The sequence below is a fragment of the Anabrus simplex genome, chromosome 8, assembly GCF_040414725.1.
Source record: "Anabrus simplex isolate iqAnaSimp1 chromosome 8, ASM4041472v1, whole genome shotgun sequence".
Taxonomy (NCBI): Eukaryota; Metazoa; Arthropoda; class Insecta; order Orthoptera; family Tettigoniidae; genus Anabrus; species Anabrus simplex.
Window position 1 is genome coordinate 6,765,903 of NC_090272.1, and position 27,012 is coordinate 6,792,914.

Below are 27,012 nucleotides of genomic sequence, written 5' to 3' on the forward strand. Positions count from 1 at the left end.
TCATCCTTATCCCATATTTTATAACGTAACCTACCCACAATCATTAACACTAACGGACAAAATACATACATTTAACGTAACTAGCAAGACTGGCTTTTAAATCAGTTTTTTGCTGCTCCTGAAAAGTTGCGTTTCTGGACATGTGCCCTTTCTTAAATGACTGATTCAATTTTTACTCTTAAAATGTTTATAGCACTCTTGAGGTACACTTTGGAGTTTAATTCATGTTGGTAAATCGTTGCATACGTTCATGGATATGTTTGTACCAAGCATTCTAGAATATTCCAAGATATGGATGTGATAAAAACTAGTAACACATAGTACATTAAAATACGATATTCTATAACATAAAATGTTCACAGTATTCTTGCGGTACACTTTGGAGTTATATCAATGTTAGTAAAGCATTGTGTAAGTGCACAGATATGTTTGTACCAAGCATTTTAGAATGTTCAGTGATGTGAATTGGTTATCTTGTGCGTTCATACACTTGAGAATGTTCAATGATTTACATTGAAATATTGTGGTGTATCATTAGTTTTCTTGGTACTAATCTCGTTATAAAATATTGAATAGGTGCAGAAGCTCCCTCCTTGTAGTTGTGTTGCTGGACGTGTTAGTAATCTGCGAGAACAGAGAAGAAAATGAAGTATAAGAGTTTTGTCAACAGAATGTCTATTGAATGTGTGGAATGAGTTCTTACTTACATAGTACTGTTGACTGGTCGATGTTTACAGTTAGGGAGCATGTCATGCACTGCTCCTACATAAAAATAGTTAAGAAACAGAATCCAATACATATCAAGGAACCTCTCGAAGACACGCTCAGCTCTACCTCACCTTCCCCAATCATTACCCCTATTGCCCCTCCACTCCCCCTCTCCGTCTCTTCTATCTTACCTACCCCAATCAATACCCCTCATGCCCCTCCACTTCCCCCCTTCGTAACAGCAAGTACCAGCCCTAGATGTACACGGAGGAGTGAACATGGGTGAAGAATGAGCAGTACAATTGCTGAAAAATTACATATTTTGAGTTTGGTGAAGGAAAGTGGCAACATGAAATCAGTTGATACTGCTAAGAAATTGGGGATTGCTCCATCTACTTTAAATACTATTGTAGCTAAGGCTGTGGAAATTGAAGAAAGCGCATGTTAGGTGTTACGACAAATAAGCGGACGCGCGTTCAGGGCGGAAAGTACGAACATCTGGAAAATTGGCTATTGCAGTGGTTCAGGCAACATAAGGCAAAAGGCATTCCAGTTAGCGGACCAATGTTTTGCGAAAAGGCAAGTGAACTAGCGATCAGACTTTGTGCAGAATATTTTAGTGCTTTGTTGGGTTGGCTACATAAATTTAAGGTTAGACACGGTATGGGTAGTCATAATGTGTGGGGAAAGCAGAAGTGTTGATGCCGAGACTGTGCAAGATTGAAAAGAAAATAATTTGCAAGACATCTCGATTCGCTCCTAAGGAGATTTTCAATGCGGATGTGACAGGTCTCTTTTTTAATTGGCATTCAAAGGGGAAAAATGTCATGTCAGGAAACAAAGCAAATAGCGCATAAGATTTCTGTTATGTGCCAATAGTGATGATAGTGAAAAACTGCCTCCACAGACAATTGGCAAATTTTAAAGGCCGTGTTGTTTTAAATACGTAGCTGCACTCCCCACGAAATACACCAACAATAAGAAATCCTGGGTCAATATGAAAGTTTTTGAAGACTGGCTTCAAAGCGTGGACGCCAAAATGGGAGCGAAAGGTCATAAGATCTTATTGTTCATGGATTGATGCCCAGCACATCCTCTATTACTTCTTATCTAAAGAATGTGACTGTGAAATTTTCCCCTGCAAATTGCACGAGCGAACTGCAGCTGCTTGATCTTGGAATGATACGCAACTTCAAATTGCAGTATCATAAGATGCTGGTACAACATGCAATCATGTGTGTAAACATTGAAAAGAAGGACGAAATGATGATCAACATATTACAGTTAAGATTTTTTTCACTTTCCTCCTTTTGTATGTTTATTCATGTTTATGTGAAATATTTGCCCTAGGACTTTGCGCAGTATCTTGCATTAAGGGCCGTTTCACACTAGGTGACAGGAATTGGCTACCAGCCACCCACGCTTGTGAAACGTTATTTTAATTGGAGCTGTTCACACAGGGCTACTCTGCCTTGGCAACCGACCTCGAAGTAGTTCACTCCCGCTACCGACAGCCGAGGCAGATTTTACAACCCTGACTGGCAACAGCAGGTAAATCATCACTGTGCTCTGGAGTCTTCTCATTCTTCAGTGCGTTCCATTCAGAACTCCCTTCAGTGTCATTGTGCATTTCATGTTCCTTCACGTTATGGATTCCATTTCAAAATACTATGAACTGTATTAAATAAAATAAATTATATTCAGTATGAATGATGTCCGGTTCCTTGGCTAAATGGTCAACCTACTGGCCTTCGATTTAGAGGGCCTCATGTTCGATTTTCAGTGGGGCTGGAAGTGATAAGTGTGTACGGTATGGTTTGTTTGTCCCCACTCTCTCCTCTTCACATTCATACAGCACATCACGCTACCAACCACTACAGAAACACGCATCCCTCCACATAAGGTTGGTGTCAGGAAGGGCATTCAGCCGTAAAACACGGCCAGATTCACATGGGCAACATAGTTCGCACCTGTGACCCCACCACTGTGGGAAACACAATATTCAGTATGATATATCTAGACAAGTGGACCAAATAAACATGGAAGGTTTCATTATACAACCATCTGAAACTTAACACTAGAACCGCCGGAACATATTATATACCTGGAACTGCTGATGCGGTCATTTTGACCGCTATTGAAATTATTATATCTTTGTTCTCGATACGCACGGTTACTCATTATTATTGTTTTGCCTCTGTTTCTGTACATTGCTTTATGAGTTTCAATATTTATGTATCAACAAAAAGACGTCACGCACTCGTTACACTGTCGTCAGGTACATACCGCTATGAATATGGACTAAGTCCTGGATTTTCTTTCAAGGGGTATGGCGAGCAACCCAACTAGGTGTCATCTTCCCAGTCTGCTACAGTCCGCTCCCTGATGCCATCAGTACCTAATGGTGCATTATCTGACCACGGGAGGCTTTTACCGTGGTTGTCGCGTCCCCTGTGATACCATGCTTTGCGCGTTACTGTGTCTACGGCTGTAAGAGAATAATTAGCTGCCTCTGTGGAGCCGTGGTAGAGTGTCGGCCTCCGGATCCCAAGATAGCGGGTTCAAACCCGGCAGAGGTAGTCGGATTTTTGAAGGGCGGAAAAAAGTCCATTCGACACTCCATGTCGTACGATGTCGGCATGTAAAAGATCTCTGGTGATACATTTGGTATTTACCCGACAAAATTAATTAAATCTCAGCCATAGACGCCCAAGAGAGATCCGGTTTACTCTAGGTCCGCTAGATGGCAGACAGAGTAAACCGGAATGTCGAAATTGACGAGCAGACAGCCAGATGGCGTCAAATCGAAATGTCTGCAAACGGTAGCTGAGGCCATACGATTATTATTATTAGAGAATAATTGAAACTCGTCAGTACTCAGCCTATGCGAGGCATCATTATAATTTGAGTACGGTATAAATCAAGGAATTTCACCACACCTGTTACGCTGATAGTTATAATAATACTAATATCACCTTACTTTCAGCCTGAATAATCTGGTTTTGAGCGTGATCTGAATCACTGCTTTCTGAGTTATCACTTAACTGGTAGTAGTCTTCGTATGCATTTTTTAGGTCCTTTATATGCTTTGCTGGTGAAAGGTAGTGTTTACAGTGCACTTTGTCTTCTGGTATGGACTAGAATAAATTTGTTACTTTCACTGACCCATATCAGTTGCATCCTTGGCTTTTATAATTTATAAGTTTCATATTCCGTATTGATTGGATTCAATGTAATAGACAAGAAAAGTGTTCCACCGATCAATACTTATTTATTGTGAATGAATTATTGCACTAGTACCGGTTTCGGCCTTTCTTGGCCATCATCAGCTAGCACACAATATTTACAGTCATTAGACAAAATTACAAAGATGTTACGTTAGAGCATCCGGATGTCTAATGAAAAATGGAAGTAAAATATGTTGCAGTATGTTGCGTTAAAATATCTCTGATTAAAGGTGGTGATGGTTATAATAAACTAAAACCTATTAAGTGTGCATGGACATGAGTACATAAACACATTAAAATATATAGCCCACATCATAAAACACTAAAAAATATAGCACATTAAACACATTAAAACATAGTATATTTTAAAAAGTCTGTTAACTCTCTTGGTGCCAGGCGGTAGTGCGAGCACCCGGCCTTTAAATTGCCAGAGCCGATCTGGTCGGCCGTTAAGAATCCAGTCGGAAGTTGCCGGAGCCGATTACATCGACCGGCTTAAAATTCTGTGGTATACGTAATTTTGAGGCAACCTATAGTGACGTGCATACTTTTGTTACAACCTGTAGTAAAGGGGCTACATTTTATTGTGTGCCTGGCCTTACTTTGGCAGTTCTAAGAGGGTGTTATACCTTTCACAAGAGTCGTTTCCTGTGTTCACAAATACCGCTAACTGGTCAGTAAGAGATTGCTCCTTGCAGTGAGTGGATTTGTGACAGGAAAATGGCATGTCGTTCACGTGATATTTTTTCAGCAGGTACTGATGACAATAAATGAATGCAGTATTTGGAACAGTGCGAAGTTAACGCGGATGATTTATCGGATAGCGATAGGGAATTTAGTTCAGAGAGTGGCGACGAAATTACACCGGACACATCCGCGGAATCACCGCAGCTAAAGAAGAGACGTTTAATTGTATCTAACGGCACTAAAGCTACTCTGAATATGGTGGGAGATGAAACTAGTGATAACGAAAATGATGATGATGTCTCTGGAGAACATTTTGTGGAAATTTGTCCCAATGAACCCGACAACATTCCTCAACCTCCTGTCTCCTTCAAGGAAGTTCTTGGACCTAAACATGCCCTACCGTCTGATTCTCCGCCCATATCATACTTCAATTTACTTTTCACTTACTCTATGCTAAACCTTATAGTCACATATAGTCCTCTATCATTACCTAAATGCCGGTCTCCGCGGGCCAAGTGTAGCGTGCCTGCCTCTCACCCGGAGGTCATGTGTTCGGTTCCCGCCCAGGCCAAGAATTTACGCCTGGTCCTGAGGGTTGGTTCAAAGTCCACTCAATCTAAGTGACCTTAAGTGATTGCAATTGAGGATATATCTGAGGGTGAGAGGGCGATCCCGGCCTGGAAAACCAAGAATAATTACTGAGAGGATCCGTCTCACTGACCATGATTCACCTCGTAAACTGCAGGTACTGAACTGAGCAGCGGTGGCTTAGTAGGTCAAAGCAAATCACGGCTTTAGTGCCATACATTTCTTAATTTCGTAAATTCTGTTGTATTGTAAAATTATTTTTCTAATATATACTGCAACAGAAAAAACGAGAAACTAGTTTTTCTGAAAACAAAAAACTATAATATCAACCACTATTTTTTACTTATTTAATATTTCAGAATTACTTTAATACTAGAGGTGCCAACTGTTACGGATTTCCTCTCACGATCACGGCATAACGGCTAAAGGGTAAATTATTACGGAAAAGCGACATTATAACGAAAATATAATTTCTAGGGAAAAGTAAGGAAAGAAGGAAAAATGAATCTTTTCGAGGATTAGTAGGCTACTCGACTCTTCGTTTCAGTGCTTGTGAGTTGGCAACGATACTTATTCGTTGGTCACTTCCTTTTGATACCCGTGAGTGTTGTGAAATTCATTTGATTATTATTTTCTTTTTCCGCTAGCAGCTTTACGATGCACCGACACAGATAGGTCTTATGGCGACGATGGGATAGGAAAGGCCTAGGAGTTGGAAGGAAGCGGCCGTGGCCTTAATTAAGGTACAGCCCCAGCATTTGCCTGGTGTGAAAATGGGAAACCACGGAAAACCATCTTCAGGACTGCCGACAGTGGCAAGTTCAGAGCCGCGCGCGCCTAACCGCACGGCCAACTCGCCCGGTGAAGGAACTGTACTCTGCTATTCTTCACTATAAAAGGTAGTCTTATATTATTGCAGTATTAAGGATACCTGACTAACTCTCCCACAGAAAGAGTTTTCAGTGTTAATAGGAAAAAAACAGAAAGACTTCAGGCCTACAATATTCACATCTACACTGGAATCGCTTATTGTTCATAAGGTGAAAATGTCCTCACAGGGGGAAGGATGCTACAAGAAAAACCCCACACAAAAGCACCTTTTGCATGGGAAACAAGCTACAAAGAATGTTTTATGACAGAACTGGTAATGTGCAAATTTATTGTGTAATAGGATATATTTTAGAATAGATTGTTGTCTGGAAGGGCAAAGAGGGTGTCATTATCCTGAAGGGATGAGTGTGCTTTAGATTTGACTCCAAAATTTTTCGGAGGGTAGAGGAGGGGGATTACGGAAAAGCCATTTCAAAGGTTGGCACCTCTGTAATACTGTATTGTCCGCACGTAGAAAATTTGTTGTCAGTATTTGCCAAACATGATACACGTACGCGAATTTTATCGGTGAGTAAAATTATCTTGTTTTTACTAGTGACATATGTTTGATTTTTTATTTTTTACGTTTTTATTTTTCTCGTTCAAATTAGTTTTTCTATAGATTTGTATTTCAAAATACATTATACATAATTACGTATATTCTTTTGTATCGTAAATTATTTTTTCAAAGTAGATATTGAGGGAGAAAGTGCGAAAATATTTTTCTCTTCCTAAAAATAAACGTAATCGACAACTATAAATCAACAATAAAACGTCTTTGACTCTTTATATCACTCCAAACCGGTTTCTTATTCTATGTAGTCGATATGTAGAAAATTTCATGCCGGTATTTGCTATACAGCGGTAGATATACGCGAATTTTAAAATACATGTATTTCCACTGAAAACGGCCTGGCACTTTACAGTAGTAGAGTGGAGGCGGAGCTCTGGCCTCTTCCAGCTGATGGGGAGCGGCCGACCAGATCGGCTCTTGGCTCCAAGAGGGTTAAAATTTGAGTTCATGTTGTGTAGCATTCATTCTTCAATCCTCTTGTAGTTCTTGTGTTGATTTAGTTGTATTAGGTGATCATCGAGAATGTACTATGGCTGATATACTTTGTATTGGTATGTTATAAGAACTCTTGTCATTAAAATTTGAAAATTGAGTACTGTGGAATTCAACTGTTGATGTAGTCCAGTAAGATTTATATATACAGCGAGACAGGGTTTGATTTTAGAGCAGTTGGTGGTGACACCTCTCTCGTCTATGCACGTTATATGGTTGTTATCTGTAAAGAAAAGCTAATATGAGTATAGCGTGCGTATGAAGGAATGCCTGGTGTATGTATGAAATGAAAAGAGTACTTACTATTGTTGCTGTGGAAGTTGTGTACCGATATGTTTGGAGACTTGTTGTGTTCTGCTACGAGTACGTCTGGGGCTCATGTTAGCTGTGTGGAGGGATATAGGTGGAGGGGAAGGAGTGGCTACTGTGGAAGTAGGGGCGGGGTTAGGTTTGTGATTCGTCGGTTTGTTATGACGTGTGTTTACAAATTTGAGATAGTCATTCTTTATTGCAGGAATGGCTTTATCAAAGATGATGCTGGTTTTCTCTGTAATGTCGTTAATGTTATGATTGGGGTTAGCGTATTGATCCAGAGAAATATAGAAATCTTCGGTTATGTTGAGCAGGGGGCCCTTAGAGTTTATGTTTAATATCATCATGTCATTATTAATGTCTGTGAAATTGTGCTTAGATTTTTCTACATGTTGGCCTATTGATGATAAATGGTTGTGCTTTACTGCATTTATATGTTCATTATAACGAATGGTGAAGTTTCTGCCTGTACGTCCAATGTAGCTTGTGTCACAGTTGTTACATTTGATACGGTAGACATCTGATTGGTTGTATTTATTATTATTATTATTGACTGTTTTGGTGTTGTGTATAGTGTTGGTGCTGTTGTGTGTGGTTTTGAATGCTATTTTCAGGTTGTGCTTCTTAAAGATATTAGTTATAGTATATACTAGCAAATGTACCCGTGCTTCGCTACGGTACTCTACATTGTATACGGATATCGAAGTAAATTAGTGCACATGAAGTGAATAAGATTTTTAAATTGGGTTTGTCTTGGCTTTATCCGAGAATCAGTATTGTGAAATCCACAGACGTTGTTTCCAATGAAAGTGTGATTTGCGGAATTGCGATGATAACGGCAAGCCCACTTGTTTACTACAATTCACAACAAAGAAGGTAATTTTCATTTAATGGCAGATCCCATTGCCTAGTGCGCGGTCAAAATCGATATGGGGAGGTTTTATTACACTGGCAGACCCCAATTTTTACTTTCAGATATATTACAGTTAAGGAACTTTTATTATATTTGCAAGGACCTTCCTTACTGCCAGTCAAAAGTGAGTTGCGTTCTTATCTTTATAATGCAGACGCATTTTCTAATACCAGTCAGCCTCCTGCCAGTCACACCGAGTTGGTGAGATTCCATTATTATAGCAGGCCACTATGCCTATCGTCAGTCACATTTTAGATGGGTCAATTTGTTTATAATGGACGACACCCTTGCCTACTGACAAGCAGGATCGGGAAAAATAGTTTTGAAAAAAAATTGCACCCTCCCTAGAGTTCTGCTAGTCGAATCGAGAAGGGAATTATGCATTAAAACAGTGCACAAGAGATGGAGGACGACCCCATTCTTACTGCCTGTCAAAGTCGATGTGGGGAGGACTGAAAACAATAGCAGAAGCCCTCCTTCTGACAGTCACTATCGATTTGCAATGTATTTAATTCCAATGGCAGACAAACCCTTTCTAGATTGCTACAAATCGACGTCAATGAAAGAATATAGTCGTCATACGGAAGTATAAGGATGTTAACCATCATTTACAGAATAACTGCTGCTAAACGGTACATCAAATCGAAAAACGGATTGTATGATAAGACGCACTTTCTGGCCATATTTTGGGGTCATCAGCTACTCCCGTACAAGTTTCAAATTTCTGAGATTTCTCGTAGTGCCTCATTAATTCACGTCTTTTTCATTTTTAAATATTTATATATACATCGCTCCAGCCTGACTTGCTTTTATGTATATAGATGACGGATAAGCATGAGCACGTTGAAAAGTGCAGACTTCTCCTTCGAGATTCATATCTCCTAAACGGTTCATGATATTAAGAAATGGTTTGCGCCATCAGATGTCACATTTATCGCCCTAAATGTTTATTTCTGCACCATTTCCTCGTATCTCCCATATTAAGGGGTAAATTGAGTTCAAATTTTGAATAGGGTGAAATTTGGGTACATTTTTAACATTTTACATTACTTTTTGCCTACTTATGTATAAGCTAGAATCATGAAATTTGGTCCACATATGGCCCTTAATCGTGCCAATGTGTGCACCTAACGTGATGATCCTATCATTCTTATAAGTGTGTAAAAATATGAAATATACTTGTAAAAATCACCAAATTTACGAACAGTTCAGAAATACGGCCAAATTTAACGTATAAGGGAGAGAGATACGACAACATGTCACAGAACCAAAGTTGTAGATCACTCCAAATAGAAGCGACATTGTGTCATCCGTTTTGTGATACGAGTTACCGTTTAGCCCAAAAATAGCTCAAAAGGAATGTCTGCACAGTCATTAAAATTGCCCCCATATGTCGATATCTCTGGGGGTAAAAAGTGATAAATTTGAACATCTTGGAATTTTCCCGTCGGTTAGGGACCAAAAGCTGTAACTTCACCAAATTTCAATTTTCTACCTCGTCTGGCAGGTTGTGCCGCCATCTTGATTTGGGGGGACGGGGGAATAAAAATTAAGAAATTCCCAAACATTTTTAAGCCCACGAAACCTATAGGTTGTCGTTTTGGATATATTATACGACTGCGTTCTTATGCTGAGCCCAAAATTTGAGCCCCCCCCCAGCGTGCCCCCTTCAGGGAATTTTGAGAATTTCCGATTTTTCTAGGGATCCTGGAGTCATCAGCTTCTCCCGTACCAAGTTTCAAATTTCTGAGATTTCTGGAAGTGCCTCATTAATTCACATCTCTTTTCATTTTTAAATACTTATATATACATCGCTCCAACCCGACTTGCTTTTATATATATATATATAGATATTGGTGTTGTTGAAGGTAAATAGGACATAATCTTTTTTGGGTTTGGCTGTTTTGATTAATTTAGTTTTAGGTTGGGATTTTATTTTGCGAATGATTTTGTTGACCATTTCTTTGTTGTATCCATTGTATTTGGCTATATCGTGGATTAATTTTAATTCATTATTTTGATCTTCAATTGTCATTGGGATATTGAAAGCTCTATATATCTTACTATAATAGGCTGCTCTTTTATGTGTGTTAGGATGAACGGAGTCATTTTTTATGGTATTTAAAGTGTGTGTGGGTTTCCTATAGATCTTGTAAGATAAGTGGGTGCCGTGCCTGGTTATTGTCAAGTCCAGGTAATTTAAGGTGCAGTTATTTTCGGTTTCTTTAGTGAATTTAATTTGGGGGTCTAAATTGTTGAGTTTGTCTAGTACAGTATCTGCATCAGTGAATCTATTATGTATAATTACGAAGATATTGTCGACAAATCTACACCAAAAATATATATTATCTATTTTATTGATTGGCGTGTGTTCTAGGTAGTCGATATATATTTCTGCTAATATTCCGGAAGCAGGAGATCCCATAGTAATCCTTGTTGCTGATATATGGTATCATGAAATCTGAAGTAGTTATTGTTTAAGGCGAATTTAAGCAGATTCACGAATTCTTCTATTTCTAAGGTGCTCAAGTTGCTATGGATTTTTAGGTTAGATTCTATTATTTTGATTGTTTGTTTAATAGGACTGTTAGGGTACATGTTTGTTATATCAATTGAAGTAAGGGTATGATGTTTTTCGATCCTTATAACATTCTTATAACATACCAATACAAAGTATATCAGCCATAGTACATTCTCAATGATCACCTAATACAACTAAATCAACACAAGAATACAAGAGGATTGAAGAATGAATGCTACGCAACATGAACTCAAATTTTAATAGACGTTTTTAAAATATACTATGTTTTAATGTGTTTAATGTGCTATATTTTTAGTGTTTTATGATGTGGCCGATATATTTTAATGTGTTTATGTACTCATGTCCATGCACACTCAATAGGTTTTAGTTTATTATAACCATCACCACCTTTAATCAGAGATAATTTAACGCAACATACTGCAACATATTTTACTTCAATTTTTCATTAGACATGCGGATGCTCTAACGTAACATCTTTGTAATTTTGTCTAATGACTGTAAATATTGTGTGCTAGTTGATGATGGCCAAGAGAGGCCGAAACCGGTACTGGTGCAATAATTCATTCACAATAAATAAGTATTGATCGTTGGAACACTTTTCTTGTCTATTACATCCTTGGCTTTGACAATATGAAAATGACCGAGGTATGTGTGATTACTAGTAATACCGGTCCTTATGCAGCCAGTCCCTGTTATGAATTGTGTGAAAATGTAACTCATAGGTTTGGTTGGTGCGTGCATTTTCAGTGGGCTTGGCAGACTGATATGTAACAGCAACTTCTGGCTCTGTGAGGAAAGCAACTGGGAACTACCTCACTCCTCATATCCCTAGTATGCCTCTTGAGTGACGCCAAGGCTGTCTATGACAGCTGTTGGCGGAACTGTGGAGGATCAAACCAGCCTTTGGGCTGAATACCCAACGTACATACAATACAGGTCCTTTATATCTGGACCACATTCTACATCAGACATATCTTCAGGAATGTCATTCAGTAGACTCAGCAACTGATGGTTTACAAGAAATGTTTACTGCACTGTGACAAGCTGACGAATGATTATACTACCGAAGACACAGAGGAAATAATGCTCGTACAATCCGCAATATATCCGAGTTCCGTTGTTGTGTTTTTGAACATTCCATTGTTGATAGGATCATTATTAGTAGATGGTTATATCTCAACGAGAGATGTGCGTTATAATACATTTTATTATTATAATTAATTCAGCGGTCAAAATGACTGCTCCGGCGGTAGTAGGTTTACTCGTTACTTACGCCCCATCCATTGATGCAAAATTAATTATATTTAATACAGCCATTCCAGGTAGGGCGGAAATTCTATGGAAAAAATATTTGTTTATAAATATGTTCTGTTTAAATGCAGTGAGTAGATAAAACTTCTAATTTAAGCATTCTGCTTAGATATTTTGAAAAATAATATATTTGATATGTTTTATTGCTAACGGAAGTAGCTGGTTGTAGTTGGTAGTATATGGCCGGTTTTATTCACTGAAGTTGGAGAATTTATTTACATGCAGTTCAACTGTTAACTCCATTATCAGGAAGTTTACTGCTGATTTTATGTTTTGAGACTCTACACACGGAATTTCGGAGACCAAGGTGAGCAAATTTATTAATTAAATGTAAACCAGTAATCAGATGTACCATGGTACATGGTGACAAAAAAGAAGAAACTTTTTAAAAATATATCATTGAACTAAATTCGTTTTTGTCAAAGGTAGAAAATGTTGACATTCTATTAAAATACTTGCACCCTACCATCTTAAAGATAATATCTGAGTTTAAATAAGAATTTAATAGGCGTCACGGATGTTACATTTCTATCACCACTGATACTTTTAGTTTAAGGCTGTCTCTTTATGAACTATAATCCATGTTACACAACATATAACTGGGAAAATTCAAACAGATTTACATTATATTGCTGATGTGTAGAATTTGATTTTATTAAGTCACAGAGTAAAATGAAATTAATTTTCTTTATTTCATCTATAATTTATTTTTTGTTATGATGAAATGTCCTTAAAATAATGGTAGGTAAACAGAAATATAAAATAACCTATAATTTAGTCTAGACTCATGTATTTTCTTGTAGATAATGCCACCTGCAAAGTCTGCTCCTAGAATGGCAAAAATGAGAGCCAAAATTAAATCTAAAAATCCATACAGATGGGCTGCATATTTGGAGAAGGATAGGGAAAGGAATAGGTTAAAAAGGCAACAAGTTAAAGACATATGTGAAAAAGACAAAAACCTTTTGAATTTGAGGAGAGAAAAGACTAAACTGAAGGTGCAGGAGCGGAGGAGGAAAAAACCAGAAGCAATAAAGAACAATACATCTCTAAATCCTTCAGCTTTAAGCTTATATTCTTCAACAAGCACACATCGAAAAGTTGTCCACAACGCATGTAAGGCTTTGACATTCAGCCCTTCAAAAAAACAGGCTGTTGTCAGGCAACTTTTAAAAGAAGCTTTCCCAAAGTCAGACATCCACGTTACGAAAATTACAGTGTCTCGCAGGGGACGATCATACTGAAAAGAAGGTTTGGAAACAGTGAAATCGTTTTTTGAAAATGATGAAATCAGCTGGCAAACATCTGGCACAAGAGACTGCATTGCAGTAAAAGATGAAGTCACAGGGAAGAAGGAGGAAAGACAGAAATGCTACCTTTTAATGAATGATGCAGAAGCTTACCAACAATTCTTGGAGATACGTCCTGAAGTAAGGATATTTCTTTCAAAATCCTTTGAAACACATCCCAGACATGTGAGACCAGAAAGACACTCCCCACAATGTATGAAAATTTCAGATTTTTAGTTCATGCTATTTCTTGTTTCTGTCTTGATTATGAAAGAAATGTTTTAACACCAAGGGCACTGCTACAGAAAATTTGCTGCAATATTTGTGAAGAGCAGGAGTGCCTGAATTTTTGATTTCGGAAGCAAAGTCTGCTTGTAGGAGTGGTATTTGTTAAGAAAAGTCTTTAAAGTCTTATTCGTGTTATAATTACAAATTGGATAATCACCACACATTACCGTTTTCTTCAGTCCATGGTTTCTTCCATCCAATAAATAAAATAATTTGCTCTGATTTCTATTTAGAGGTCTAATAATTTATTACTGGATAACTATGTTAATTATACAATGTAATCTTATTAATATATCATGTATCATGTCAGATGTAACATCCGTGACAAATTCCATGTAATATCCATGACATGAATAAAGCAGTTGTAAAATCAATCATTTTTCAATTTTTTAAATTAATATATCATAATTAGGATTTTTAAAGCTTTCAGATCAACACAATGTGTGTAAAATGAATGCTGTCTAAGGCAGTAACCTGAATTTTTAATTTTAGTTCACTGCCTGTAAGGTGAGTTCACAAATTCTGTAACATCCGTGACGGAACATTTGTTTCAGTTTCCGGAATAGTAATACATTTTACTCGACATAGTTTCTTCTGTAGGGAGTTCATTAGCATTTCCCGTGTTTCATGTTTAAAAAATTCGCAAAATGCATTTACAGTTTAATTTTAAGGGCTTTGAATGAGTAAAAATGTAACATCCGTGACAACTGGAATGGCTGAATACTGATTTTCCTGACCACTAATCAGGAAAAGACACTGCAGCTCGATATCCTACAATAAAAGCTGTAGTCAAAATTGAGTTTGGAAAATGTGTAGCGGTCATTTTGACCGCTCCGGCGGTTCTAGTGTTAAAATGTGACGAATGTAACAATAGAGTTGAGAAGAAGTTGGTCTGATGATCTCAGTTCAATTGCCTCAAGTTAAGGCTAATTTTTCTTTAGCCGGTTTTGCTTTTCTCAACTTCGTATATATTTCCCGTAATATCTTCTTTCACACTTTCGAAGAGTTCATCAGAAGGTTTCTTGGACGTCCTGAAGTAAATAATAAACTTGTTCATCACATAAATAATCAAATAATTTATAGAAAAGTCCTTTTTTCCAAACGATCTTTCAACACAGGATGTGAATAAAACCTACAACGCTCTCTTTCCTTCTTTCTTTTCGACAATAACAAGAGGCAAAAAGGTGATGAAAACTGGCAGTAGGCCAGGGAAGGCGGGTAAGTAGCGTGGCAGGCTACCACTCAGAGATATGGAATTCATATGAGCTACTCTGTAGCTGATTCTGGTCGCCTAGTGTGAAGCGGCCCTGAAAGACACGATTCTTTGAGGTGTTGTTATAATAATCCTGTGTCTTCAAACAAATTTAAAAAAATAAATTTTCTTTTCTTCTGATAGGCAATGCATTACATCGCAGTGTGATGGCACCGTGTTTCAGAACTTACAGTTCAAAATTGTTTCTGAAAAGCTGGATTTGGAGGTAGTTCTGATGATAATTGTAATATCATCGATGATAATGGCGATGCTCCTGATAATGACAGTAAATGGAGAAATTGGGAGAGGAGGCATCATTCGATGATTATGTAAATATTGACGCTAACCTCGTCACTGTAGAAGCCATGGCTATCTCCGAGATTGCTGAAGAGGCATACAGGACTGTAATTATTGATGACGATACCAAAGAGCCGCAGCATACGTCACTGAACTTTAACGAAGCTATTAATAATCTTGACCATAGTGGCCGGTATTTGATCCGCCTAGTCAATACTAAATATTAATTATTTATATCTATTTACATATGGTTCATGTTTGTGGGTTACTGTAGTCACGTCCTAGTTCGTGAACCATGGGCAACGGCTGAGTGGCCTAGTAAGTGGTCCTGAGAGTCGGGATACCAGTTGCTATGGAATGCGAGTGGGCATCTCGGACATATTCTGACTCATGGCCCTCCTTGTGCTCAGGCGGCTAGGACTATACAATTCACCGGTGGTCCATAACCCGTTAGAGGAGAGATCCTCACTTGGACTATGTGCAAGTAGGGCAGCATCCTGCTTCATGAATTTACCGAGCTCAGAACACTTTAAGCAAGCCTCGGACCTATGGGAGTAATGGAGTTCCACTCCCATTTGACAGGCGAGGGACTCCTTGGAAACAACTTGGCGAACGAAATGGAATTCGATGGGGAGCTATCAATATTAATGGGGCTTATGGAAGAAAGAAGGTAGAACTTGCTGAGTCAGCAAAGAGGATGCATCTGGATGTGCTAGGAGTAAGTGATATTCGGGTAAGGGGAGATAATGAGGAAGAGATAGGAGATTATAAAGTGTACTTGACGGGTGTTAGAAAGGGAAGGGCAGAGTCTGGGGTAGGGCTCTTTATCAGGAATACCATTGCACGCAACATAGTTTCTGTTAGGCACGTAAATGAGCGAATGATGTGGGTAGACTTGTCAGTGGGAGGAATTAGGACAAGAATTGTGTCCGTGTATTCACCATGTGAGGGTGCAGATGAGGATGAAGTTGAAAAGTTTTATGAAGCATTGAGTGACATCGTGGTCAGCAAGGATAGAATAGTGCTAATGGGCGATTTCAATGCGAGAGTTGAAAATAGAACTGAAGGATACGAAAGGGTGATTGGTAAATGTGGGGAAGATGTGGAAGCTAATGAGAATGGGAAGCGTTTGCTGGACTTCTGTGCTAGTATGGGTTTAGCTGTTACAAATACATTCTTCAAGCATAAGGCTATTCACCGCTACACATGGGAGGCTAGGGGTACCAGATCCATAATAGACTATATCTTAACAGACTTTGAATTCAGGAAATCTGTTAGGAATGTACGAGTTTTTCGCGGATTTTTCGATGATACAGACCACTATCTGATCTGTATTGAACTAAGTATCTCTAGGCCTAGGGTAGAGAAAGTGAAATCTGTCTGCAAATGAATAAGGGTAGAAAATCTCCAGGATGAGGAAATTAGACAGAAGTACATGGATATGATTAGTGAGAAGTTTCGAACAGTAGACAGTAAGCAGGTTCAGGATATAGAAAGTGAATGGGTGGCATACAGGGATGCTGTAGTAGAAACAGCAAGGGAATGCCTAGGAACAACTGTGTGTAAAGATGGGAAAAGGCGAACATCTTGGTGGAATGCTGAAGTGAGAGCAGCCTGTAAACGTAAAAAGAAGGCTTATCAGAAATTGCTCCAAACAAGGGCCGAGGCAGACAGGGATTGGTACGTAGATGAAAGAAACAGAGCGAAACAAATAGTTGTTGAATCCAAAAAGAAGTCACGGGAAGATTTTGGTAATAACCAGGAAAGGCTAGGTCAAGCAGCAGGGAAACCTTTCTAGACAGTAATAAAGAATCTTTAGGAAGGGAGGGAAAAAGGAAATGAACAGTGTTTTGAGTAATTCAGGTGAACTCATAATAGATCCCAGGGAATCACTGGAGAGGTGGAGGGAATATTTGGAACATCTTCTCAATGTAAAAGGAAATCATCATGGTGGTGTCGCAAACAGCCAAGCTCATGGGGAGGAGGAAAATGATGTTGGTGAAATTATGCTTGAGGAAATGGAAAGGATAGTAAATAAACTCCATTGTTATAAGGCAGCAGGAATAGATGAAATTAAACCTGAAATGGTGAAGTATAGTGGGAAGGCAGGAATGAAATGGCTTCATAGAGTAGTAAAATTAGCGTGGAGTATTGGTAAGGTACCTTCAGATTGGACAAAAGCAGTAATTGCTCCTATCTATAAGCAAGGGAACAGGAAGGATTGCAACAACTATCGAGGTATCTCATTGATTAGTATACCAGGCAAAGTATTCACTGGCATCTTGGAAGGGAGGGTGCGATCAGTCGTTGAGAAGAAGTTGGATGAAAACCAGTGTGGTTTCAGACCACAGAGAGGCTGTCAGGATCAGATTTTCAGTATGCGCCAGGTAATTGAAAAATGCTACGAGAGGAATAGGCAGTTGTGTTTATGTTTCGTAGATCTAGAGAAAGCATATGACATGCTACTGAGGGAAAAGATGTTCGCCATACTGGGGGACTATGGAATTGAAGGTAGATTATTAAAATCAATCAAAGGCATTTATGTTGACAATTGGGCTTCAGTGAGAATTGATGGTAGAATGAGTTCTTGGTTCAGGGTACTTACAGGGGTTACACAAAGCTGTAATCTTTCACCTTTGCTGTTCGTAGTTTACATGGATCATCTGCTGAAAGGTATAAAATGGCAGTGAGGATTCAGTTAGGTGGAAATGTAGTAAGCAGTTTGGCCTATGCTGACGACTTGGTCTTAATGGCAGACTGTGCCGAAAGCTTGCAGTCTAATATCTTGGAACTTGAAAATAGGTGCAATGAGTATGGTATGAAAATTAGCCTCTCGAAGACTAAATTGATGTCAGTAGGTAAGAAATTCAACAGAATTGAATGTCAGATTGACGATACAAAGCTAGAACAGGTCAATAATTTCAAGTATTTAGGTTGTGTGTTCTCTCAGGATGGTAATATAGTAAGTGAGATTGAATCAAGGTGTCGTAAAGCTAATGCAGTGAGCTTGCAGTTGCAATCAGCAGTATTCTGTAAGAAGGAAGTCAGCTCCCAGACGAAACTATCTTCACATCGGTCTGTTTTCAGACCAACTTTGCTTTACGGGAGCGAAAGCTGGGTGGACTCAGGATATTTTATTCATAAGTTCGAAGTAACAGACATGAAAGTAGCAAGAATGATTGTTGGTACAAACAGGTGGGAACAATTGCAGGAGGGTACTCGGAATGAGGAGATAAAGGCTAATTTAGGAATGAACTCGATGGATGAAGCTGTACACATAAACCGGCTTTGGTGGTGGGATCATGTGAGGCGAATGGAGGAGGATAGTTTACCTAGGAGAATAATGAACTCTGTTATGGAGGGTAAGAGAAGTAGAGGGAGACCAAGACGACGATGGTTAGACTCGGTTTCTAACGATTTAAAGATAAGAGTTATAGAACTAAATGAGGCCACAACACTAGTTGCAAATCGAGGATTGTGGCGACGTTTAGTAAATTCTCAGAGGCTTGCAGACTGAACGCTGAAAGGCATAACAGTCTATAATGATGATATATGTATGTATGTATGTATTTACATAAGTCTAGTACATGTTTCGGGAATCTATATACATTCCCTTAGACAGCTAGTCAAATTAAAATTAAAATTCCTGTACACAAAAAGACCTAATAAAAAAGGGGGGGCCCCGTTAAGAAATCCAAAACTATTGCCTATATAATTTCCATGCATCCACACTTTGATTTTAAAAATGTTAAGTTGTATAGGCAATAGTTTTGGATTTCTTAATTTGGGCCCCCCTTTTTATTAGGTCTTTTTGTGCACAGGAATTTTAATTTGACTAGCTGATGAAGGAAATGTATATAGATTCCCGAAACATGTACTAGACTTACGTAAATAAATATAAATAATTAATATTTAGTATTGACTAGGCGGACCCTCCACCTACATATTTGTTTTAACGAAGCTGTAAATGCTCTATGGACTATCAAACATTTTGTGATGTGCCATAACATTTCTGAGGAAATAATTGGCCGAATTGTACCGGTTCATGAATACTGTTAAATTAACTTTGAGGCAGTTGAACTGAGGTCATGAGACCAACTTTTTCTCAACTCTATTGCTACATTCATCACATTTTAACACTAGAACCACCGGTGCGGTCAAAATCACGATAACAGACTTTTTTTTTCTAATGATATTAGTTCGTAGCGTCGTACTCTGTAGATCTTTAGCCACTACTTTTACCGTATGATATGAACCTGCGTGTAAGTGGAATTGCAGAAGCGTAGAGTGTTGAATGTGAGTGAAGGAACGTTCAGGATGACACAAACACCCAGTCTCCCGGCCAGGGATATTAATAATTTACAATTAAAAATCCCTGATCCGGCTGGGAATCGAACCCGGGACCGCCTGGTGACAGGCAGACTCATTGCCCCCTCCACCATGGGGCCGGACAAGATAACGGACTATTTTCTTCCGTAAAGTGACACTTCTCTCTCTCTTTGAAATTTTTAAAACCTGTGTGCATTTCTTTTGTGTTTATATTGTTTCATATTGCCATATATACTTTGGATTATAACTCAGCTTCATCATCATCTTAATTTCCTGTTTCCAGCTTCCCGGTTCGGGTTGTGAATCAAGGACCTCCATCGCTGCCCGTCTCTCCACCACTCTTCTCATTTTTTAAGTACTACTTCTGGTTTTCCTCCCCTCTTCTCTATACACTCCCACACTGTATCTGTCCATCTCTTTTGGAGTCTTCCTCGCTGTCTCTTCCTTTAACTTCTTTGAGAAAACATTTTTTATAGGGCCAATGACCTTAGATGTTCGGCCCCTTTAAACAGCAGGCATCATCATCCATCATCGTTAAAACATTTTTTTGGCATTCTCTCTTTTCCCATTCTCATCATATGCCCTTACCACCACTTTAGCTTTGTTGTTTCTATCCTGTCTTGAAATTTCAAGATTCCTGACCTTGTCCTTATCTCTTCATTTCTAATTCTATCCTTTCTGGTCTTGCCCTCGATATCTCTTAGGAATTTCATCTCTTCTGCCTGTATTCTACTCACTTCTTATTTTGTTGTAGTGTACGATTCAGCTGCTGAAGTTAGTATGGATTCATATTTACAGAATTTCATTTAAACATTTTTCACACTTACATGTTTTTTTCCTTCATTAACATGTAACTTATCTGAAATTAATCCATTCATTTTTGGGAAAGTAATAGTAAATCCTGTGATTAAATGCTGCAAGGAGCTATAAAGTGGAGTGTATAATTCATAATTTCCTTTTGGGACCACTGATGTTGCAGCAAGTTGCTGTCCTGATATCAATAATGCGTTTGTGCTGATACTCAGTGCTAACTGATGAGAAATTACAAACTGTTCATGGAGTTACTTCCCAGATATTGAAGGAGATATTAAAAAATGACATCCATCTGATCTTAAACTCATCTGTCACTTTTTTAAAGAAATATATTGGGTTTGTATTATATTTGAGGTGATTTATGATATGTTCTCCTCTGTGTATGAAGGTTATTGGCCTTTACTACCAGAAACCTGCCTAGTAGCGAATGTGCCACTCATTATGCCTGTACAATACCTGGAAATGATTAAATTATGTGAACTTGGGAATGAAGTTGATGTCAACTTTTAAACATTTTTGTTTTAAGCCTGTGATCAAAGTATCACATCTAAAGAATTTCCTTGTTTGAATTACAGGTGATCGTATTGGCACCCATGTACAAACTGAGTCCTCTCCACCTCTGTTCGTATGATCAGGATGCTTTCAATAACTACGTTTCTCCAGAGGGTGTGCTCAACTATTCAGATGGTGCCATTCTTTCCAAGGTTCACGTCTTCAATCCCGTCTTCGACTACGTACCTCCTGAACTCGTCACACTTTTTATTTCTAACACGTAAGTGTCTGTTCTACATTTGGTATATTTTACTGTAAATTAATATTTCAGAAAAGATATACCACCATTGCATGTTGAAAATGCATTTGAAATGAAATGAAATGAAAGAAAGAAAGAAAGAAAGAAAGAAAGAAAGAAAGAAAGAAAGAAAGAAAGAAAGAAAGAAAGGGGCTGCATCATCATCATAAATTACCCTTTTCCAACTTCAGCTGAGTCAGTTAATGGCACCTTTCCATCTTACTCTATCCAGTCACCATTGCTGCTTCTTAAAAATGTTCCAATCCAGGTTTCTTCTTGATGTACTGTTCTTGATCAAGTTCATCCTCCTTACTCTGGGTCCACTTGTCCTCCTGTCTTGTCTTAGCCTCCATGAACTGCTTTGGTATCCTTCCCTCTTCTATCCTTTTAACATGCCCAAAATACCTCTGTTTATTTCCTTCCACTGTCTGAAAGCCTTTCTGCTCTGATTTCTTTCCTGACATCCTCGTCTTTTACTCTGCCCTTTCTTGTCTTTCTTACCCAAAGTTACTTCTTAAAAGTTTCATCTCACTGGCCTGCCTTCAGTCTTCTTGTCAGTGTCCAGGTCTCTTCTTCATATGTCAGTCATCATCATCATTTCCCATTATCCAGCTGTAGCCGAGTAGGGGCAAATATGGTTCCTCTCCACTTTCTTCGGTCTTTCCACCGCTCCTCCTCCAACACTGTGTCCCAGTCCAGGTATCTTTCTCTAATACTGCATTGGATTGTGTCCTTCCATCTCATTCGTGGTCGTCCACGGCCTCTCCTTCCTTGCATTTGCATTTCCATCATCTTATTTTGGCATTCTTTCATCACTCATTCGCTTTATGTGCCCAAACCATCTTAATCGGCTCTTCTCTATTCTATCATTCATTTTTTCCACTCCAATTTCTTCCCAGATTTTCTCATTCCTTATTTTGTCTTTTCTACTCTTCTGTATCATACTTCTCAAGAACTTCATTTCAGCTGCCTGTATTCGACTCTCGTCCTTCTTTGTCATTGTCCAAGTTTCTGCTCCGTAAGTTGTTGTGGGTACGTAGTACATCTTGTACGTAGTTTTCTTTGCTTCCATTGGCACATCTTTGTTCCATAATATGTTTCTTACACTATGGTAGAACCGCTTCCAGCTTGAATCCTCTTACTAATTTCAGCATCGAGTTGAGCATTCTTCATTAATTCACTCCCCAGGTATTTGAACGTCTCCATTACCTCAGGGGCTTGTCTGCAAGTCTAATCTGACCTTTCTCTTCTTTGTCCCCTTGAGTCATAACAAGTGTTTTACTCTTTTCTACACTTATTTTCATTCTTCGATCTTCCCATCCACCACATCCAGCTGTCCTTGAACATTCATGTCCTCTTCTCCCCAAATCGCAGTATCATCTACAAATATCTCTTCCTCCATATGCTGTTTTTGCTGTTCTCATGATGTCGTCCATTACTATTGTAAACAGGATTGGCGATAGAACACTTCCCTGTCTCAGCCCACTAGTTATTTTGAACCAACTTGTCCTGCCAACTAGTGTTTGCATGCAACAACAACATTTCTTGTACATTGCCATGATCATTTTTATTAATCCCTGTCCAATTACTTTTTGTACCAGATTGTCCCAAACTTTAGTCCTGGGGACGCTGTCATATGCCTTTTCAATGTCAATGAATGTCATCATCATATCATTCCCATACTCCCATTGCTTTTCTGTTAGTTGTCTCATAATGAAAATGGGCTCTATTGTTGACCCCACTTCTGAAACCAAACTGATATTCCTGTATCTGATTTTCAACCCCAACCTTATCCTACTTTCCAGTATCCTCTCCATTATCTTAGCAACATGGCATATCAGAGTAATTCCCCTGTAGTTCTTCAATACTTTCTTATCGCCTTTCTTGAAAATTGGAATGATTAATCCTTTTTGCCAATCCTCGGGGACCAAGGGCGCCCATGCCCAGGGGCAAGGGGGGGATGTGGCCCTCCCCTAGCTCTCAGGGAAAGGCAAATATCGAATGTAGTCAGTTGTTTTCCTTTCAAGAAAATGATTTAAAAGTCGGTACTACGTAGAAGTCTTAGTACCACCCCCCACCAACAGGCAGGGGATACAGTGGATGTTATTCTACTGCAGAATACAAGTCGCCATTCATCTTCCAAAATGTTAAAAATACTACATACCCCCAGGTCTAGCCCCCCCCCCCCCTACAAACTGTCATATGGGTGCCCATGTCAGGGACCTCCTTATTCTCACAGACAATCCTGAGAACTTGATACAGTATGTCCACTGCAGGCCTACAGCTCCAGCTGCCTTTATCATCTCCACTGAAATTTCATCTATTCCAGCAGTTTTTCCATTCTTCATCTTTGTTTCTGCCATTTCAATTTCATTAATTGTAATTTCTTTATCCATTTCTTCATCAACTAACTGCCTTTCCTGGTAGTCCATTGAATGACTGTCATTAGTTCTCCTGTTCAGCAACTTCTGAAAATGACGCCTTTATCCTTCACAAATCTGGTTTTCACTTGATCTCTCTTTTTGTTTCTTAAGATACCATACAATAATTTCTTGCTGACCTTCATGTCATCTCTCAATTTCTGTGTGAATAAGGCCCAGCTTTTTCTCTTTTCTTCCTCCACTACTTTCTTGGCCAAATTATTTGCCTCCACATATTTTCTTCTACTTTCTTCAGTCAGATGTTTTCCATGCTTTCCATGCCATTTTCTTTTCCTTCACTTTAATCACCCTTTCATTCCACCAGTGTGTCTCTTTGTCTTTGACATTTCCTGGTGTTCTACCACATACCTAGAGTTCGTGGTTTATAGCATTTAAAAATCAGACATTTAGCGTTTTGATTTTCAAATTTAGCGTTTTGTAGCATCTATACTTCTGACATTTAGCGTTTTATAGCAAATTTGTTAAAAGTAGGCATAATTTGTGAAATTGCACACAACAGTTGGGAGTAAAATCATGCTGTTTAATCACAAATTGTTCGTCATGCTACCTCTACTACAGTGATAACACTAAACAAGGCACAAACACAGTTAAAAAGCGAAGGTAAGAGTACAATACACAATATAAGAAAACACTACACACTCGGAAAAACAGTAGCTAGCATTACGCGGATATCCAACAAAACAAGTACGTAACTATCAGTAGGGCCAACTAGTGAACGACAAAACGGGAAGATGGAAGGGCTGGGAACCTACCAAGTCATGGACATGGCTTAGATAACGGATTCCGAAATAAATCCCCATGATCCTTAGATTTGAAAAATATTATTTACAAAATAATCTTACAAATACATTCCAAGTTACGAGCTATAAGTTCAGTGGTATCCATAGCTTATTTCGTAGCAGCGTAAATTCAAATTTCAAAACAACTATACATCTAGTTACCAATGCAGTAGTACAATGCAATTTACAGGTTATCCAAAGTCTAGCGTACCTCAAGTGATACAGAACTACCAGAGGCAAACCCCAAGGGAAATAATATACATATTTTAGTGAAACAAGGAATGGGAATGCCTCGGAAACAAACAGGTAAGTCCAGCTGAAAAACTAAGGTGTCATAAGTAACTAATTTGGTGAATCTAGGGGAGGTTAGGGCAGACTCCTGTATGAAAAGCACATCGGAACATTACCGAAATTTTAGCAGGAAAGGAATTCAAGAGTGCTTACCCGAGGAGAGTGCCATCCCGGAAACCGGGGGACGTCATCCAGATAGGCTGCTCGCAGACAGATAGACCAAGACCGACAGAATTCAGGATACAGAATTAATTTGAACACTGCCTCGCTCACTATATACAGGAAATTCCGGCCTTGGAGGCAGCCAATCAGCGTGCACGAGTTCCCTATCGCCACCTAGATTCACCAATCACAACCTTACTTTTGATCGCGAACTTAGACTAACATTCTAGAATACGCATGATCGCGAAAGTCGTATTTTTCCAGAATAGACAGAACACACTTTCTAGAACACATACCAACAAGGTAACACACCCTGTACAAAAGTTATGTAACTTTCTGGATCTTTCCAGGAACTATAGATAGAATTCTACTATTTACAAATGCCTATGTTACAACATTATACAGTACAGGTTAGGTCAATAAAAATAAAACATCATATCGTATTTTACAAACAAAGTCTTAAAAAAAAATACATCCACTCGCATTACATAGTTCACTTGTAACATCTTCCTCCCCCCGAAAGTCGAGCCCTGCTCGACCAATAATACAACCTCACTGGGGAGCAAGCAATAGAACGTTTTCACACAGTACCGATAGTAAAGGTACATTACTTTAACACACCTGATTTCTTGAAGTTAACTTTGTCATAACCAACAACACAAACTGTCACATAATTTTCAAAAATAATAGAGATCCACCTCTTGAATAAATATCACAAAATCCACTTGGATTGTTACATTGTACTTCAAAATGCCTTCTTTCAGAGATGATTAGACAATTTGTAGTCTGTCCACCAAATCATGTACACCATACTTTCTTCCAAATGTTAGAAATACCAAAACTTCTCACTTGTTGCTAACCCTTTTGCACTACTTTCCCACAACAGTCACAGCACAGCTAGGCCACAGGTTCTTGCTGATGATGCGGCTGCCGACACGGCCGTTTGCCGCCAGCCTCCATTCAATGTCAGTCCAAACCCGACACCTAAGTGAGATGCAGTTCAGTGGTCTCTTGCACCAAATAAGCCGGGGTGAGACACCGTCCAGTCCACCTGCCACCAATAGGATGTTCCCCGCAGGATAGTGGTGCCGGATGGTGACGCCCAAGGCACACAGTGTGCCTCCCAATTTGGCACTTCAGGTTGCTGTCCGAAGAAGCTGGTCACTGCAGCCACTGTAACACACACAAACCGCAGCAGACAGGGGAATACTTTGAGGTAAAAGTATGCTGCTGGGCTCAAGATCTCGCGTAGAGTCACCTGATGGGTGGTTTAATAAGTATGCAGTAGGGACTCTCCCTCGCACACCAGGGATATTAGGGCACTAGCCCCGGGGTAAGCACTGCTATCTACAATTCACGTGACAAGATTATGGTGGGGGTGAAAAGAAACTACAGGAGGGTGCCCTAAACCTGATCGTAAAAGGAAGAAAATTCCAAGTAGTGACCGTAAACTAAAACTTATCCAACTTATAATACTAAATCGATTACACTAGAGGATACCTAAAGTATTCACTTACACAATTACTTACAACTAACTTACAATGAAACTTATTATCTTATAACTAAAACCTTATAAATAACCTCACAATAAAATTATTTTATAAGTAAATTCTTACAAATAACTTACAACTAAATCTACAAGGTCACCAACAATGGTATTTACCCTTCCCTACCAGACTTAAGGTACCTTGATCTGGGAGAGATGTACTCTGCTGATCCTTTTCCTTTCGGGATCACTCACCAATAATGTCACCGCGGTGAGGAACTTTAAGATGGTTCAGGGACCTCGAAATCTGGGGGCCAACTTACTGATAACATGGTCCGCAGCACTACTGACGGGATGTATTCTAATAAACACCTGGTCACCCACAGAGAGATTGTGCGGTCTTCGCCCGTGGTTGTAATTATGCTGCACCTTAGCGTAATAAACCTTCAAGTTCTTTCATGCACGGTGCCAGTTAGCTCGGATCTTTTCTGGGCTGGCATCGTCGCGCAGAAGATCATTAATTGACCATAGGTTAGATAGAGGAGAATTTGGAGTAAAAGCCAACATTAAC

General features: G+C 39.0%; 1 protein-coding gene across 1 annotated transcript in view; it reads left to right on the plus strand.

Moving 5' to 3' along the window:
* Positions 1-27,012, plus strand: part of eIF2Bbeta (eukaryotic translation initiation factor 2B subunit beta) — a 134,582-nt gene that overhangs the window by 64,846 nt on the left and 42,724 nt on the right. The window contains exon 7 of the mRNA XM_067152646.2: positions 21,068-21,264. Within this exon, the coding sequence (XP_067008747.1) occupies positions 21,068-21,264 (197 nt within the window). The remainder of the gene's footprint in view (positions 1-21,067; positions 21,265-27,012) is intronic.